General features: G+C 38.9%; 1 protein-coding gene across 13 annotated transcripts in view; it reads left to right on the top strand.

Annotated features, from left to right (window-relative positions):
• The window catches only part of CDK8 (cyclin dependent kinase 8), an 86,175-nt gene extending 70,460 nt beyond the window's left edge, over nt 1–15,715 (top strand). For 7 of the 13 annotated variants that reach the window (XM_072850459.1, XM_072850461.1, XM_072850456.1 and 4 more), the window contains 5 exons: nt 803–875; nt 7,933–8,030; nt 9,427–9,505; nt 9,625–9,783; nt 14,438–15,713. In XM_072850459.1, the coding sequence (XP_072706560.1) occupies nt 803–875; nt 7,933–8,030; nt 9,427–9,505; nt 9,625–9,783; nt 14,438–14,563 (535 nt within the window). In that variant the 3' untranslated portion in view covers nt 14,564–15,713. Of the gene's footprint in view, nt 1–802; nt 876–7,932; nt 8,031–9,426; nt 9,506–9,624; nt 9,784–14,437 lie in introns of all 13 variants that reach the window. The other 6 variants (XM_072850453.1, XM_072850454.1, XM_072850451.1 and 3 more) reach the window with 4 other exon arrangements.
• Nucleotides 15,716–16,358: the final 643 nt, after the last annotated feature.

Raw genomic sequence — 16,358 nt, 5'->3', positions numbered from 1 at the left:
AAGGTGGCAGGTGTGAACCAGGTGATGCCAGTAAGACCCCCCACAGCTCTGAAGATTGCTAAGCACTGTTTGTCACAGCTGTTTCCAAATCTGTGGTACTGGAAATGATTTTTCTGTGATAGCTGCATGAAAGGGATCTGGTAACCTTATACTGTTTCCAGCAAACAGTGGGTATAATTGTCAGGTTTGGTGTCTAGGGTAGCTTATGAAGGCAAAAGAAAAGAATACCTTTCAATTTTACTGTTGCATTGCCAGAGTCTAATACCTGCACTTAAGACCCTGCCCTGTTGCCTTGTTTCCATGCTGAGGGATTTGGGGCTGTGCTGTTGTATACATTTCTTGCATCTGCCATGCTATCGTAACCATTTAGAAACCTTATTTCTGAGCTCCTCTTCAAAAAAGTGAATACATGGATGTTCTTGTAGCAACCTGTACATTGCAGGAGAGTGTTCAGATGGGCTTAGTATTTATCTCCATGTTTACTGGCATTAGAAATACACAGAATGAAACTGTATAGTAGGCAGTTTAAATCCAAGTGATAGTTCGGTGTCTGCATGCGGGTTAAAAGTGTGCTTTTTATGTGGATGTGATGTGTTTTTACAAGCGTGTGAGGGAAACGGATGCGTTTCTGTAGTGTCTGAATGATTTTTAAGCAATCTCTGGTGTTGGTAGTTGTGGTTTTTCCCTTCTTAGTGCATTAGCAGTAGTGGCTAAAATATTCTTACCAATGTTTCATGGCTACTAAGAGCTTTGCCGTATCAGATTTGCATATTAGAAATGTCACATTTTTTTCCTTCTCTAGGTATACCAACTGCAGCCTTATCAAATATATGGAAAAACATAAAGTTAAACCAGATAGTAAGGCATTCCACTTGGTAAGTTCTTGCATGCATAAAAAAATCAACCCCCTCATATAAGTTATAGGTGTTCAAGTTGAGAGTTGAGCTGGCATCAAGTATTCTGTGACTAACTTTATTTTATAAATATTATACCTTATTTTATAAATAAAGTTAGGAATAACTGATACTCTGCAATCTGAAAATTGCAAAACCACTTTATCTTCTCACATGGATAAAATGATTCTGTGAGTCACAGTGGGTTAGTTTCTGTATCGAGTACATCAGAAGTTTTGTCTTTAAGTCATGTTAAGCTTGTAGTTATATTTGCAGTGTTGCTGCAACTCTTACCCATTTTGCTGCTTTGCATACTTTTAACAGCCTATTTTTTATTTTAAAAATAATCCTAAATACATAATTTTTTTACATATTCATTATTAAGTTTATGCCTTAGGCACTTTTGTTTAAAACAAACAAAAAAATTTGAATGCTTAGTTTGGAAAATTTCAGTATGCCTTCCTGGTGCACTAATCCTTTGTAGCTTTCTTCTGACAACTTCCTAGTACTCTTCCAAAAATTGGCTTATCTCTATAACATCTAACTTTTTTAGTTAAGACTCCAGTTAAAATGATACACTTGCTCAGCCCTAGAAGTGGCTGTATTACATTGTTTCAGATGTTACTGTACTGGGCCTTTTCTTCCGTGTTTTCAAGAACATCAAGTTTCCAAAATAAACTTTATATATGGAGGAGAAAGAATTTAAGTATGTCTGGTCTCTCTGAATGGACATTCTCCTTATCTTGATGTTTCCAACTCAGATTAAATGTTTTCAGGCTAGAATTATAAGGTAAATATATTATTGGGGGGGGCAGGAGTGAGGGAAGAAAACAGGAAGCTTTTTGATCTTGGAGAAGAGAGGAATAAATTGAAGAAAAGGGAAGATGGTTAAGAGCCCTGGGTGTCTGAAGACCATGCGGCTTTTGTTCAAGTCATTGGAAGCTGTACCTTCTCTGATGATCAGACCCAAGGGTTTTTAAGCAGCCAGCTTTTTTCTGTTCAGTACTTTTTCCTCCATATAAATTTTGGAATTTATCCTTCAGTCAGAGCAGCTCTGAGGCAATATTCTTCTTGTGGCATACTGCATGACCATTTTTGAATGGGGGTTTCCAAGCAGATGAGTTTTACTGCAACCGGTCTAACGTAGAATGTATATTCAAGGTTCAGATTAAAAACAAAAGTATAACCAGCTGAATCAAGTACTGATTGCAAGAAGTTACATGGCGGTTGTACCATTATGCATCATTTACTGTCAAGTGTCTTTGCTCTCTAAAGCTGGTGAAATACTAGAGGTGTTTACATAAGCAAGGAAACTAGTCCTCTCTGGTAGAGATTTTGGATTTTTGATGGGATTTTGTATCTGAGCAGAATTGGAAGCTGCTGAGCAGTCTGTATATTTATATGTAATGCATAAAAAGTTTATGTTGATATGTGAAGAACTGAAGTGCCCGCTATGCACAGGCAAAACAGTCCATCCCATTTTGCCCATAATTAATCTAGTTTTTACGATGTAGCTATATATAACAGAGCTTCATAAATGCATTTTTAGTATTTATCAAGATGTTCTTAAGTTTTAGTATGAGAATACACACTCTAAAAAAAGATATATTTGACATAGCAAGTAGATAATATCTCATATTCCTATCAAAGCATAAATAATATTTCTGAAAATTATATTAAGTAATTCAACAAGCAAAAAACAATGACCATGAAGTATCAGTTGAATATGTTTATTTGCACAGAATGGGGTTTGGATGTAAAAACTAATCCTTGGACTCTTAAGTAAAACAAATTGAGTGAATTTGCAGCTCTTTCTCATCAGCCATGCTCAGCTGGTGTTCCATAAAATTATGCAACTGCGTGCATCAGTACTTCCCTTTTTAACTCCACCTTCTTTGAGAACAAACATGCTGCTTGTCACCTACAAATTTGACTGATGACATATTTGGAGTCTAAAGCTCTTAAAACTAAGCTTATGTTGCTGTACCAAAATCTGAAAGCAGCTAATCATCACTAGTGGTGAATAGTGAGAAAACTCAGTCAGTTCCTCCTATCAAAATCAGTCGCATTAGATTTTCGTATCATACCTAGGCAATCTGAGGTAAAAACCTTTTCTGTGCAACAACCTGTATAACATGGCCAGTGACTTCATCTTCAAGTAAAGTAAGTGCTTTTCCCCTCCCTCGATTCCTCAACTATTTCTTTCTTGTCACTCTCCAGTCTGCTGGTTTAACACCAAGCTCAGGTACAAGTGAGTAGTTCAGGCTTTGCTGTACATCTTGACGGTCCATAAAAAGACTTTCTCTGAATGAACTAGCTTCTCTTACGAGCTCTGGCCAAACCAACCTGAAATTTCTTATCCGCTCTCCCAGTCTCGCAAGTTTAGAGATTGTTTTCAATAGAACAACAAAACTAGACACAAAATAATCACATGAGAATAGCTTAAAACACTTACAGTGTTTTCTCTTCTCTGTGCGGTATCACAACAGGGTGATAACTGTTCAAATGTATTCAGCGTTTTTGTTCAGCTTGCTTGTATTTATACCAAAAAGCAGTGGTTACATTCAAATGCAAAATCAAGGAATGGTGTCCTTTACCAGGCTACTACCACCCTTCCATCCCTGGTTGTATCTGTTAGTACTGAACAAGAGGACCAGAAGGGGAATTTGAGGGTAGACCCCTGACTGAACACACTGCTCAACTGCTACCTCACCCACTCGTTCTGCTTTGGACCTCTACCCACCTTCCCTCGACAAAACTGACAGCAAGAGAGTGAGCTTCGTGGAATTTGGACAGTCTCAGTCAGTGTCACGCAAGCTGAAAAGCAGGGTATTTAGTAGTGTAGATGTAGCCATGTTCTTTTGTACCTCCCATAGATATGGATTGTGAGGGAAGTACTGTGAAATTCATAGTTAATTAGTTCTAATAGAATCTTCTCAGTTTTCTGCTAACTGCTGTCAGAACTATACACTGAAAATCAGATCCCATTTAAAAACCCTGGTCTAACAACCCCAAACTAACATCTTGAAGCACTGTTCAGGTGCTGTCAAAATCGGAAGGTGCCTTGGTACCAGTTCTTCCAGAGGTACTCCAAGATCTTACTTTTCCACAAGCTGTCTCACAGCCCTTTTACTTTCTGCATCAGAACAGACAAAAAAACTGTTTGCATCTAGTGTTGTAAAATATGCCAGAACTAATAAATCCAGGACTAGTAAATCCAGAGATTGTTGTTGCCAAAAATGAAATGTTTTGATTTCTGAACTTGGATTAACCAGATTTTTTCCCTCTCTACTGACATTCATGCACATCATGCCTTTTCACATGCAGAACTGATGTGTTAACATGGGACGACTTTGGCTCCTTCCTGCTTTCAGAGCTTATGGTTTTTTCCACTTTCACTTTCCTGATATATCCCCCCCCCCATTTGTTTAGGCCCTAGAAAATGGGTATGCAGCTGCTACTCCTGGTTAATTGTGATGTTTCATCTTCCATTTGGTTACTTCGGTCCATATTAGCTGTAGTGGTTGTCCCATTCATTGCTGATATATAAAGTTTACTGCATTTTTGTTATGTCATTCAGCCAAGTGATCTTTTAATTGAACAGGTTTTAAAATAGAAAATATTTGTAATAAGAAGTGGAAGATTCACTTCTGTGCTGGCACCCGAACAAGGGGGCAAAATAGGAGGTTTGATCCCCTGTGTAATAATGGTTGCACAATCATTAAACTTTTCTTGTGGTTTCTGTTTTCTGTTGCTGATTATGACCAAGTTTGTTCACATCTTGTCAGCATGTCATGGACAGCTTTATAACCTAATTGCCAGAAATGATTCCAGAATTTTGCAATGTTTTTTGATTATTATGTATTTCAGCATGTTGGCAATTCTTTCTCATTTTTTGCCTTCCCTTTTTCTGGCTCCTGGGATTGCTTTTTGAGCTGTTTGAGAGAACAAGAATTGTTCTTTTCAAACTGATATTCTACAAAGACTACATGCAGACTCAGAGAGCTGAAATAACTTATTGTGAGTCCTTGTTGATGATGTGAAAACCAAAACTGGATTGATGGTGGTAATACATATTTATTATGTTCTTAACCATGCCATTAAAACTGAAGGCTGAGGAGAGAAAATGTAGTTTCCCAACTTTAGCTGTCTGCAGCGTGGAGATCTGCATTGTGGTTGTGTATGCTTCCTTAATAGCTAGTGAAAGGAGATGACCAGTTCAGACATAGATCATGACACCGGATCTTTATAAAAAGGTGAATTTAATCCCATGAAAAGTATGAATAGCAAATATAAAATGAATATTATTTGCATATGTAGTTTCTGCATATCTTGTTAGATCCATGATTTTTAAAAAAAGCTATAGGTTGAAAGCATAGCATTTCTTTTAAAGATCATTGTCTTTGACAATACGTCATGGTGTCATTTTGCCTTGGTTACTGTATTCTATGGTGAAATGCGAGGACGCACTATTTTCCTTTTTCTGTGTAGTATCTGAAGGTTATCTCATTTTGCCTGTATATGCTTGTCCAGCACAGCCATATTCCACAAAACTGTTGGGTGGATGGGGAGAAGTATATGCACGTAGACCAGACCTTTTGAATAAGAAACACTTACTTTTAGAATGCATCACTGCAATTCAGTGCTAGAGTTAAATAAAATCACTCTGGTCTTCTGTTCCTAAAATGGAGAAAAATCTTCAGACCCATGGAGACAGCATGATGCTTCTAATGTGTTTTTTTTATTGAAAATCACTGTTCAGATGCCGCAGTGACAAATGTGTAAAGTCCAGCCAGCTTCTGAAATGCTTACATAGGTGTAAAATGAGAGTGGAAAAGTAAAAACAGTATAAACAGTAAAAACGGTTTTTAGAATTACCTTTCAATCTGTAACGTTGTGCTGAATTTAGACTTCATGTCTGTTATTGGTATTTGAAGTTACTCAAGAGGAGTTCCTGGCTATGTACCCGAAGCATTTCTCATAGCATGTCCATCTAAGTAGCAATGTTTGTAACTCTTTATACAGATTTTTCACTTTGCTTTGGTTAGGTCAGTTTTATTTTCTTAGATTTTAATTTGTATATTACCTTCGGATTTTTGCTCTGCTCTCTGTTACGGAAACATCTTGTATGCCTTTTTTTTTTTTTAAAGTTGGGCATCAGGCAGCAAATACCTAGTGTGCTGCTTAGCCCTCTGTTAACACTTCCCAGTGAGAGTAAGAGGTACTTTCTCAAGGGTAAGGTTTTGCTGGATTTTTAGTTGAACTGAGTTCAACTATCTTGTAAAACATTATACTTTGCCTTGTCTTCTGCTTATTTATACTTTGTGGTCGTCTTCATTGTCTTTAACCAACACAGGCATTTTGGAAATAATTTTTTTTTTTCATGTAGTTGATACCCGATTCATCAGTTGTTACAAAGACAAAGGCTGAGGTCTTACACTGATAGCGTGACAGCACCACAGCTCAGACTTGATGTGCTCATGGAGGAGGCAGCTTATTAGACTTCTCTAGAGTATTTTGCATCATGTCATGCAAAAACATCAACTAAAATTCAAGATTTTGGACAACTGCTCTTTTGAGCAGCATGTAGCACACAGATGTGTCTGAGAGTCCATATTTGTCAGAATAAACAAGCACACACTGGAGTGGGTAATAAAAAGTTATCTGGCCAGGTGGGTTTTTTGAACGTATTGATTACGACTTTCTTTTACAGCATAAAGATTTTTCTAAGGACTGAATTCAAATAACATCTTTAAAATACTATGGATGACAATAGAGAGGTACTAATATGACAATACTGAATAATGAGCATTAATGGACATGGAATCGCTTTTGTTTATTAATTGCTAAGGATTATTTGATTTTTAAATGTATATGATGTTGCTTCCTGTTAAGTGCAGTGTAGTTGAAGAAACCAGGCTAAATATGTGCACTTTACGTCTTCTTGTGGGAAGTGAACAGACCATTAAAGAGAGAAGGACTTGGGGGTACTGGTGGATAAAAAGCTGGACATGAGCTGACAATCATAGAAGAATCATAGAATCATTAAGGTTGGAAAAGACCTCTAAGATCATCTAGTCCAGTCATCAACCCAACACCTCCATGCCTACTAAATCACATCCCGAAATGTGTGCTCGCAGCACAGAAAGCCAACTGTATCCTGGGCTGCATCAAAAGTGTGGCCAGCAAGTCAAGGGAGGTGATTCTGTCCCTCTACTCTGGTCTGGTGAGACCTCACCTGGAGTACTGTGTCCAGCTCTGGAGTCCTCAGTACGGGAAAGACATGGACCTGTTGGAGCGGGTCCAGAGTTGGGCCACAAAAATGATCAGAGGGCTGGAGCACCTCTCCTACAAGGACAGGCTGAGAGGGTTGGGGTTGTTCAGCCTGGAGAAGAGAAGGCTCCGGGGAGATCTTATTGCAGCCTTTCAATACTTAAATGGGGCTTATAAGAAAGATGGGGACAAACTTTTTAGCAGGGCCTCTAGCAATAGGACAAAGGGTAATGGTTTTAAACTAAGAGAGGGTGGATTTAGACTAGATATAATGAAGACATTTTTTACAGTGAGGGTGGTGAAACACTGGCACAGGTTGCCCAGAGAGGTGGTAGATGCCCCATCTCTGGAAACATTCAACGTCAGGTTGGACAGGGCTCTGAGCAACCTGATCTGGTTGAAGATGTCCCTGCTCGTTGCAGGGGTGTTGGACTAGGTGACCTTTAAAGGTCCTTTCCAGCCCAAACCATTCTGTGATTCTACAATTAAAGCTGCTGGTATGTCATGGAAACTCTTTGAATGTTTTTGTTAGAACATTTGTGACTGGAACTAACTGAGTGTCCTGAGCTTTGCAAGTAAAAATAGGTGTTTTTCGATGGGAAATGAAGTTACTATTTTAACAAGAGAGAAGAACGTGGTTATGCCATTTATGGTTAGGGGTTTGAGTTCAGATGCATTTGTATCAGTTCGTCTTTCAGGACTAATACAGTGAAGTTTCTGTAAACAGTTTTGGTAATGCAGAGCTTTTTATCTTTTATTTTTGCAGCTTCAGAAATTGCTCACTATGGATCCAATAAAGAGAATTACCTCAGAACAGGCTATGCAGGATCCCTATTTCTTAGAAGATCCTCTTCCCACATCAGAGTAAGTGGTCAGTTTATTAACCTACCAGTACATCCAGAGATGCTTTAGAAATGTGTGCTTTCTCTCTGCTATAAATATGTTTGTGAATATTGAGCTAAATACTTACTGTCTAACAACCAAAGAAAGCTATAACCACTAAAATGCCATTTGTGGTTTTTAAAATTAAGTCGCATTCTTATTAATCTCTTGTTTTATGGAACTTTGATCCTATTAGTCGCAGCACTAATCTTGTTATTCACTGACAGGTTGATTATGCATGCTACAGATCTTTGTAGACAACTGCTAAGTGCCTCCAGGTCCACTTCCCTGCTCCAGAATGCCAGATGACACTCTCTAATTAGTTTACATTTTTCTGTCTTAGCCTTTGTTGTAAATTCTGTGGGTGGGGGAAGTCAACTCTGTGTCTCTGTGCTGTCATCCTTAACAACTTAAATCCATTTTCTGTAGCCACACCTCTTTTTTGTTTGCACAGGGAGATTTACAAAAGGAAGAAAATTTAGGGACAGTGAATGATTTCATTAAAAATTAAGCCCCCCTCCCAAAATACTAGGCAGGGAGCATGATTGTACACCTTTTTAGGAAAGCTGTTAGTACATCCTGTGTATGATTCTCTACCATTATCTAGGGAAGAATTTATAAAATATGGTATATGTATTTATAAGCAATTAATTAAAAATTATTTCAGTGAAACTTACTGCATTACTTACAACAGCTCCTGACCTGTCTCTGTGATTTAATGTTGTCATTTGAATGATTTGCTTTTGCAGAAACCGCTTTTAGGACAGTGTTTGGCTTTTTTCTCAACTTTAGGTTGGCATTTTAATGTGAATACACAATGAGTAATGCTAACAGGTGTACAGAGACTTTCTTATAAATACATTCTACCAATTAAGGGCAGGTAAATATTAGCTTGCACTAGAAGTAGCAAATTCATGTGGACCATGAGATATGAATCAGCAGATGAAACTTCTAGTTATTTTTAAACATTGTTCCAGGTGGTTTTATTAATAGTCAGTGGAGTTTCCAGGAGTATTTTTAGTTAGTCCTGAGAATGTGAATTACACGATAGCTGGATTAAGATAGCTCTTTGTGCCCTTGCAGATATCTAACAGGTGGTGTACCTTTCCAGCCACCAGTCTGGTCACCAGTTACCAGAAACTGTGAAAACTATTAGGAGTTTAAATGAGTGTGTAAGAGGCAACTGAAGATTAAAAATAAATGTGAATAGGTTTACTAAGTTTAGAATATGATGAAAGTAAGACAGGGAAAACTCCATTAGTTACAGGTATTAGGCTGTGGCTCAGGCAACTTGAAAATAGCATGGATGAAGTATGAATCTTACAGGTCTAACCCTTGTGTTCTAATACAGTGATAAATAGACTTTTTTGGGGGGCAGTGTTTTTGCAGGTTGTCAAATCCCTTACCCAAAACGAGAATTTTTAACAGAAGAAGAACCAGATGATAAAGGAGACAAAGTAAGTACTGGAAGAACAGTATCATCATGCTTCACTGGCTTTCACACTATTTCCTGTTTTCATGTTATTTCACGTACTGCTTTTGAGTTGAAATTTTTCTTTGTGTTTAAACAATTGAGAAGAACCAGCAGCAGCAGCAGGGCAATAACCATACTAATGGAACTGGTCATCCAGGAAACCAAGACAACAGTCACACACAGGGACCCCCACTGAAGAAGGTGCGAGTTGTTCCTCCTACCACTACCTCAGGTGGACTTATTATGACCTCAGACTATCAGGTATTTGTTTTATTCATCTATTGCATATTTGGTTCTCATGTTTGCAACAGTGTTTCTTTAAGCTAAAAAAGTAATTCTGTAAATGTCATTGTATTAACTGGTATATAGTTTTTTTGCATCTTTCAGATGTTTTTTGAAATGCATTAGTTGACAGTTTGCCTGTAAATTGATATGCTGGTGCTTTTTAAGGTAGCAGTTCTAAGGAAATTAGGATCAAATATTATTACAGTTATTAATTTATTACCTTCATATTAGGGAATGCTGATTGTGAACCAAAAGCTTGTTGTGCTGCACTCTGTATGACCTAAAAATACCATTCCTTATTTGCACAAGCCTGCAATGGTAGGAGGCAAAGGATATTGCAATTAACAAGCTGTGAAATAAGAATCTGAACAAGAGTTTTAGTTGGGCAAATGGATGGGAAAGCAGTATTTCGGATGACAAACAGAAAGACTTGACATGATATTGTCATAATCTGTGTTTGAAGACCAACGGAGATTCCGGGTTGAGTAAGCCCAGTATTACAGATCTGAAGAGACATGTGAGGTGGTGGCGATCAATGAGTGAGGAAGAGGAGGAGGAGTGTAGGAAAAAAGCTTGAGGAAAATTTGAAAACTGTGTTCTAGCCTTCCTGCATTTGAAGTTGTGATCAAACATTAGGAAATCAGAAGAGTCTGGAGCAGAAGAATATCTCGGAGTCATCCCAGGGACTGATACCTGAATTTGTGGGTTTGGATGAGGTTACTCCCGGAGACGGAGGAGAAGAGAGTTAAGGACAGAACCTTTAGTTAATGCAAGCTAAGAAATTACAAAAGAGGGAGCAAGGAAGACTTTTCAAATTACATGCATAGGAGCAGTTAAGTGGCATATTTTGGAATCCTAGGGAATAGAAGATGCCAAAAGGAAGCATGCTGGTGGAAATGTTAGCCTGCAGGAACTATTCACATACTGGTTCACATGGAATGCATAGTACAGAAGGCCAATTGGAAGAGAGTCTTGGATGGAATCAAAAGATAGGAAAGCCAGAAATTACTGGCACTGTTTTCAGTTTTTTAAAGATTAATATCTAAATCTGAAACCCTAATATGTGAAACTCACTTAGCTATGGTTATATTCTGTAGCAAAACTTGGGGAGAGTTAAAGAACAGCGTCACTAAAACTGCTGCTGTCAACGTGCTTTTCACAGTTTGATCCTGTTTCTCCGTAAACACCAATAGGTTTTGAAATCTTGCATTTCAGAGTTTATTCTTGAGACTACCAGATGTCCTCAAAGGCTGCGTGGGGGCATTACCCTCATCCTTGTATAAACCTGTATATTTCCAGCATTGGCCAAAACTTGAAAGTACTAAAAAATGTAAAATAAGGTCATTTTCAGGAGCTTTATTGTGAGACCCTTCATATAGTCCCCAAGTGCCTTTGCTCAGCTTATCCCAGGACATCAATAGCATATCGGTTTTCAAGTCATTCCCCTTGAACGATGTAAATTTTTAGAGCTGTTTGAAACAGTGGTCAGCCTTAACTACAGTGCTGCAGTGTGGGGTGCCTCTAAACATAGTCTGTCTTTTAGTTGGATTATGCATTACCCAGCACACTCTTACAGGAGCTTCCTCCTTTCAATTTGGCAAGCTGCAGTCAATTGCTGTTTTGGCCTTTTAGCTGGCTCTTTCTACCACTTCTGTTCTGTGTGTGTATTTTTAAGAAGGCAAATGCAGCTGTAACTCGATTAATCTTCCCCTCATGTGGAGTCACATATCTAAGACTGATGCAGAGGTTGCACGTACCGTGTTAGGGAGCCCTATTTACATGCCCTTCACCTCATTTTGCTGCTGCAGCTTGGCATTTTGAACAAACTTCAGCTTCCACTTCTGTAAGCAAGAGCTGAGGTTTGCTAGTTGAGAAGTAAGAAGACTCAAATTGCCTTGGCAGGAGTTGATGTTGGTTTGTTTTCAGCTCACGCTCATCAAAACTTTTGTACTCTCACATATCCATCCCAGGCTTATAGCTGGGGGCAGCCCTTGTCAACAAACAGAATTTCAGAATACTTTTGCCTTGAGATAGTGATAACTGCTGCTTTGCTATCTGAGGAGCTCTTATTGGTAACTTGACTGCTCCTGACTAATCTTTTAGCTGTCTCTCTAGGAGGCAAAACACCTGGTTTTCAAAAAAAAAAAAAAAATCTTCCCCCCAGTCTTGCAAGAAGGCAGTAGGTAGATTTGTTCTGATTAAGGTATCTGGAAAACATGGTAATCAAAGGGAGGAGACCTGAACTTGCTGGCACTAGAACAAAAGCAGTTAAAAGCTGCCTGTTGGTGGTTTCAGGTCTCCCTTGAAAATTCCTCACATTTTTTGCTTCTGATCCTGCAACTTGGGGAGACTGCAAACAAATATTACAATACAGCCCTCTGTTTTAATCAAACACCTGTTCCTTTGTTCTTCATTTAATTTGCTCAAATTCCCCTTATAAAGCATGTGAAGAAGGATTGCCATCTCCTGGGCAAGGCACACTAAGACAGTTTCTCCATCCACTCAGAAGTCAGATTACTCTCTGCAGAGCAAGTTGACCTTGTATCCTTTTCTGCCACGCATAAAAATAGTAGACACATGGCACACAGACTTCCTTGCCTTCTTGTCTAAATCTGCAATGTGACACTTGCAAAGGCAATGTGACTAAACAGGCTGGAGCAATTCCACTACTCTGAGCTTTTGCTTGTGATAAACCCTTTGTGTGCTTAATGGTGTTTAGAAAGGGTTGTATATTTACATTTGTTCTTAAACAAAAGCCATTTGTTGCGCTGGGTGTCATGAAAGAATCTGATGATTTTTAATTGAAAATCATCTTAAAATAAGATCTGTTTTAGAAGTCAGGATGCAGAAACTGTTTACAACTGACATGAATGGTCAGTTTTTAAACAGTTAAACTTGTGATAGTTGCCTACATACAGGAGCCACGCTTGGGCAAAAAGAATATTCAGGGGTTTGTGAAGTACATCCTATATTTGTTACATGGAGAAGGGTGACCCAGAACTGTGACACTTCTGTTGGCGAGTGACTTAGTCCATCTCTCAAGAGTGAAGGCAAATGTGACACAAGTTCAGTCACTGTGTAAACGGTGCAGTTCAGCAGTGCTGGCTTGTTCCCACTGGCATTATGTGCTGGTCCAGCCATTTCTTCCCCTTTACACTATACACCCCTAGAGAATTAGCACAGTCCCGTGAGCATACAGTAACAAGTAGAGTTTGCCTTTTCATTTCTGCCACCATCTCAGCATCCTGATTATAGCTTCCGTTCTAAATGCTGAATGGCAGGAAAAATGGAGTTGGTTATTATTTTATGTTGCGACTTTAAAATAGCTTTACAGATTTTGTATTTTACTTTTTCAGGATGTTGGCTCACCATAGTTTTGTGTATTCAGGTTTCAGTAGCAATACTCTAGTCCTGGAACATTCACCTTAAGAGAAGTTTCCAGACCTTTACTAGACACAGCTTTTTCTAAAAATCCTAATACATTTTGCGATATCAAGAGTTCAGAAGTTACACAGCAGTTTATAAACACTGCAAAACTTGTCTGTGTGTAAACCTTAACATAAATGTAAAACAGCACAGTAATGTACTGAAATTATGTTAATTTAATGAAATGTTAAATGCTACTAAGTGGTCATATGCTTAGATTGAAAATCTCAGATGCAGTCCTTTTCTCCTTTATAACGCATCATGTGTAAATAACTGACTTTTAGGTTAAAATTGAAGTAGGCAGTTGCTGTTTTGTTCAGAGCTTCTTGCAATGATGAACGCTCCACTCAATAAATAATTGTAGAAATGGTGGTTGAAAGGGGCCTCCGGAGACCATCTAGCCCATTCTCCCACTTGAAGCAGGACTGTTGCTAATGCTAAATCAGGTCAGCCATGGCTTTGTTTAGCTGAGTCTTAAAAACCTCCATAGATGGAGACTTCACAGCCTCTCTGGGCAAGTTCTTCTAGCACTATACTGGTCTCTTAGTGATTTCCCTCCTCCCCCACCCCCACAATGTACAACCCGAACCTCGCAAGCCACAATCTGTGGCCATTTCCCCCTGAAATACCTGGTTCCACTGAGAAGCGTGTGGCTGTTGTCTTTAACTCTTTCAAGTATTGGTAAGGCTGCTGCTAGATGACACCTTAGCCTAAATAATCGCAGTGCTCTCAGCCTTTATTCCTAGGTCACACAAAAGGGTGGCAAGCTTATCCTTTGTATAGGAAAATCTCCGGAATAATGCAGAGCGGCTTATCAGCAGTAAGACCTCCACCCCAACATACCTTTGCAGTAGGGGAAGGGAGCAAGTGGAGAAGACCACTGCTGTGAGCGCTGGTAGCCTCGTGGAACATGCAGGTGTACTGTAGCCATCTGGAGGGTTGGCTGGAGGTTTGACTATGATGGGTGTAGAGTCACAGGAGGCAATTAGGATGGATAACAGAAGGGTGGCAACTGTCACTTTCTAATCTGGTATTCCTGATGTTCATACCTGCACCTGCGGTAATCAGAGTAAGCCTGGCAGTGCAGCTGCTTTGAGACTGTGTGTGTTCAGTACCTCTTGAAGAAATAAATCAGTAGATGAAACTGTCTTGCAGTGTACCTGTTACAAAGGATTGCATTTCCTCTGCTTTTACCCCTCTGCAGCGTTCCAACCCCCATGCTGCCTACCCCAACCCTGGACCAAGCACATCACAGCCACAGAGCAGCATGGGATATTCAACTACCTCCCAGCAGCCGCCACAGTACTCGCATCAGACACATCGGTACTGAGCTGCATCCCAATAACGTCAATGCACTGTTGCTAATGCTGCAGGACCGGCCGCACAGCTGCCTGCCTGGAACCCGGCTTGGGCCACGAGAATGTACTGTACAACCACACCTCCAACCTGTCCGATCGCCACGATCCACCCCCTTCCACAGAGCGGAGTAGTGGCTCCCAAATTGTACCTGTTTTTGGGGTTAGACTTGGAAAGAAAGTGCTAGCACAGTTTGTGTTGTGGATATGCTACTTCCATAGTTTACTTGACATGGTTCAGACTGACCGATGCATTTTTTTCAGTGACAGTCTGTAGCAGTTGAAGCTGTGAAATGTGCTAGGGGCAAGCATTTTTGTTGTCGTATGTGGTGAATTCTCTTGATGTAACAACTTTATCTGACCAATAGTACACAACATCTTTGAACTGGTACTTGAAGCATACAGTATATGTTACCATGGCAAAAAAGCAAACTAACCGTGACTCTGAGACAATTTTGATAGACGTTTATTTTTAGTGACTTTTGTGGGTTGGTTCATTTTCCACCTAGATCAATGTTTTATGACAGACACGATTGCGACGACGAGATTTTTTTAAGAACATGAAAATGTTTGCATTTTTTTCCAGCAATTACAAACGTCCCAAAGATTAATTTCCAACATAAGTTTTTGGTTTTGTTTTTAAATCTATGACTTGACTGGTATTAAAGCTGCTATTTGATAGTAAAATAAGTATGTTGTCATTGATATAAACATGTTTGGTTCAGCAAACAAACTAAAATGATTGTCATAGACAGTGTTTTATTTTTTTTCCTGTTGGTGTTAATGATTTGTGAGCATGCTTTGGGATTAAAAAAGCATGAATGATATTTCCTAAAAAGGTGCGGCATCCATTCAGATATTTCGTCATGATTTTTGAGAACCAGCTTGGTGTAGTGGATTTTAAATTTTGTTCAGTTAATTATTTTTTTTAAATGTTCGCACGTTGTTTAGGGGTGCCATTCCTACAGCAGAGGATCAAGGTGTTAGGAGAGCCTTAGAATTTATGAGGAAAAACTTACATACAATGTACTGTATCAAACTATTTTACATGAATGACGCAAGTATTCTGAATAAAAAAGAAATCAAACATTGTTAAAACAAGGTGTTATGTAATAAATTTATTTTTCATAAATCTGCATATGACCTTTGCCTGTATTCCTTTTTATCAGCGACAACACCCCGCTCCCCCATCGTACATCTATATCGGGTTGTGTCCTGAGAAACAGTATCTGACAGGAATTTTTCTTGCAAGTGGGCAGGCTTCCATTAACTGCCGAGAAGGATTTTTTTTTTAAATAGCAGAAAAAAATACAATGCCTTTGTCAAATGTCATTACCCCTGTTGCATACATGTAGCTGATCAGCTGGAGATACACTGAACGTAGGTTTATTACTAGCTACGTTTCATAGATCAGACAGCTCCTTTTCATCTACAAAATCTAGAGACATTCCTGTCTGAGTATTTGTCTAAGGTTTCTGTAACTCATTCTTATCTTGGTATCTAATACCACACCATGATTTTATGACATAAATATATGCAATATATGCAGGATTTTTTTCTGCAAGTGCTTCATGTAGTGTGACTATCAACTAGTGTGATCCATTCAAATGCACTGAGCCGCTGACAGGGGGCAAAAGAAAAAACAAATCGGTAGCCAGCTCGAAATGCAAACCATGTTTGAGGTGAAGATAAAATTACCTGAGTGGAGTAGAGGTTTAAGTATTCAAGAGACTTAAAACTAAAGAAAAAAAAATCTGAGTGCAAAATTTA

Source organism: Ciconia boyciana, chromosome 1 (genome assembly GCF_034638445.1).
Source record: "Ciconia boyciana chromosome 1, ASM3463844v1, whole genome shotgun sequence".
NCBI classification, from domain to species: domain Eukaryota; kingdom Metazoa; phylum Chordata; class Aves; order Ciconiiformes; family Ciconiidae; genus Ciconia; species Ciconia boyciana.
The sequence above is the reverse complement of the archived record's forward strand: the minus strand, read 5'-3'. Positions and strand labels throughout refer to the sequence as shown.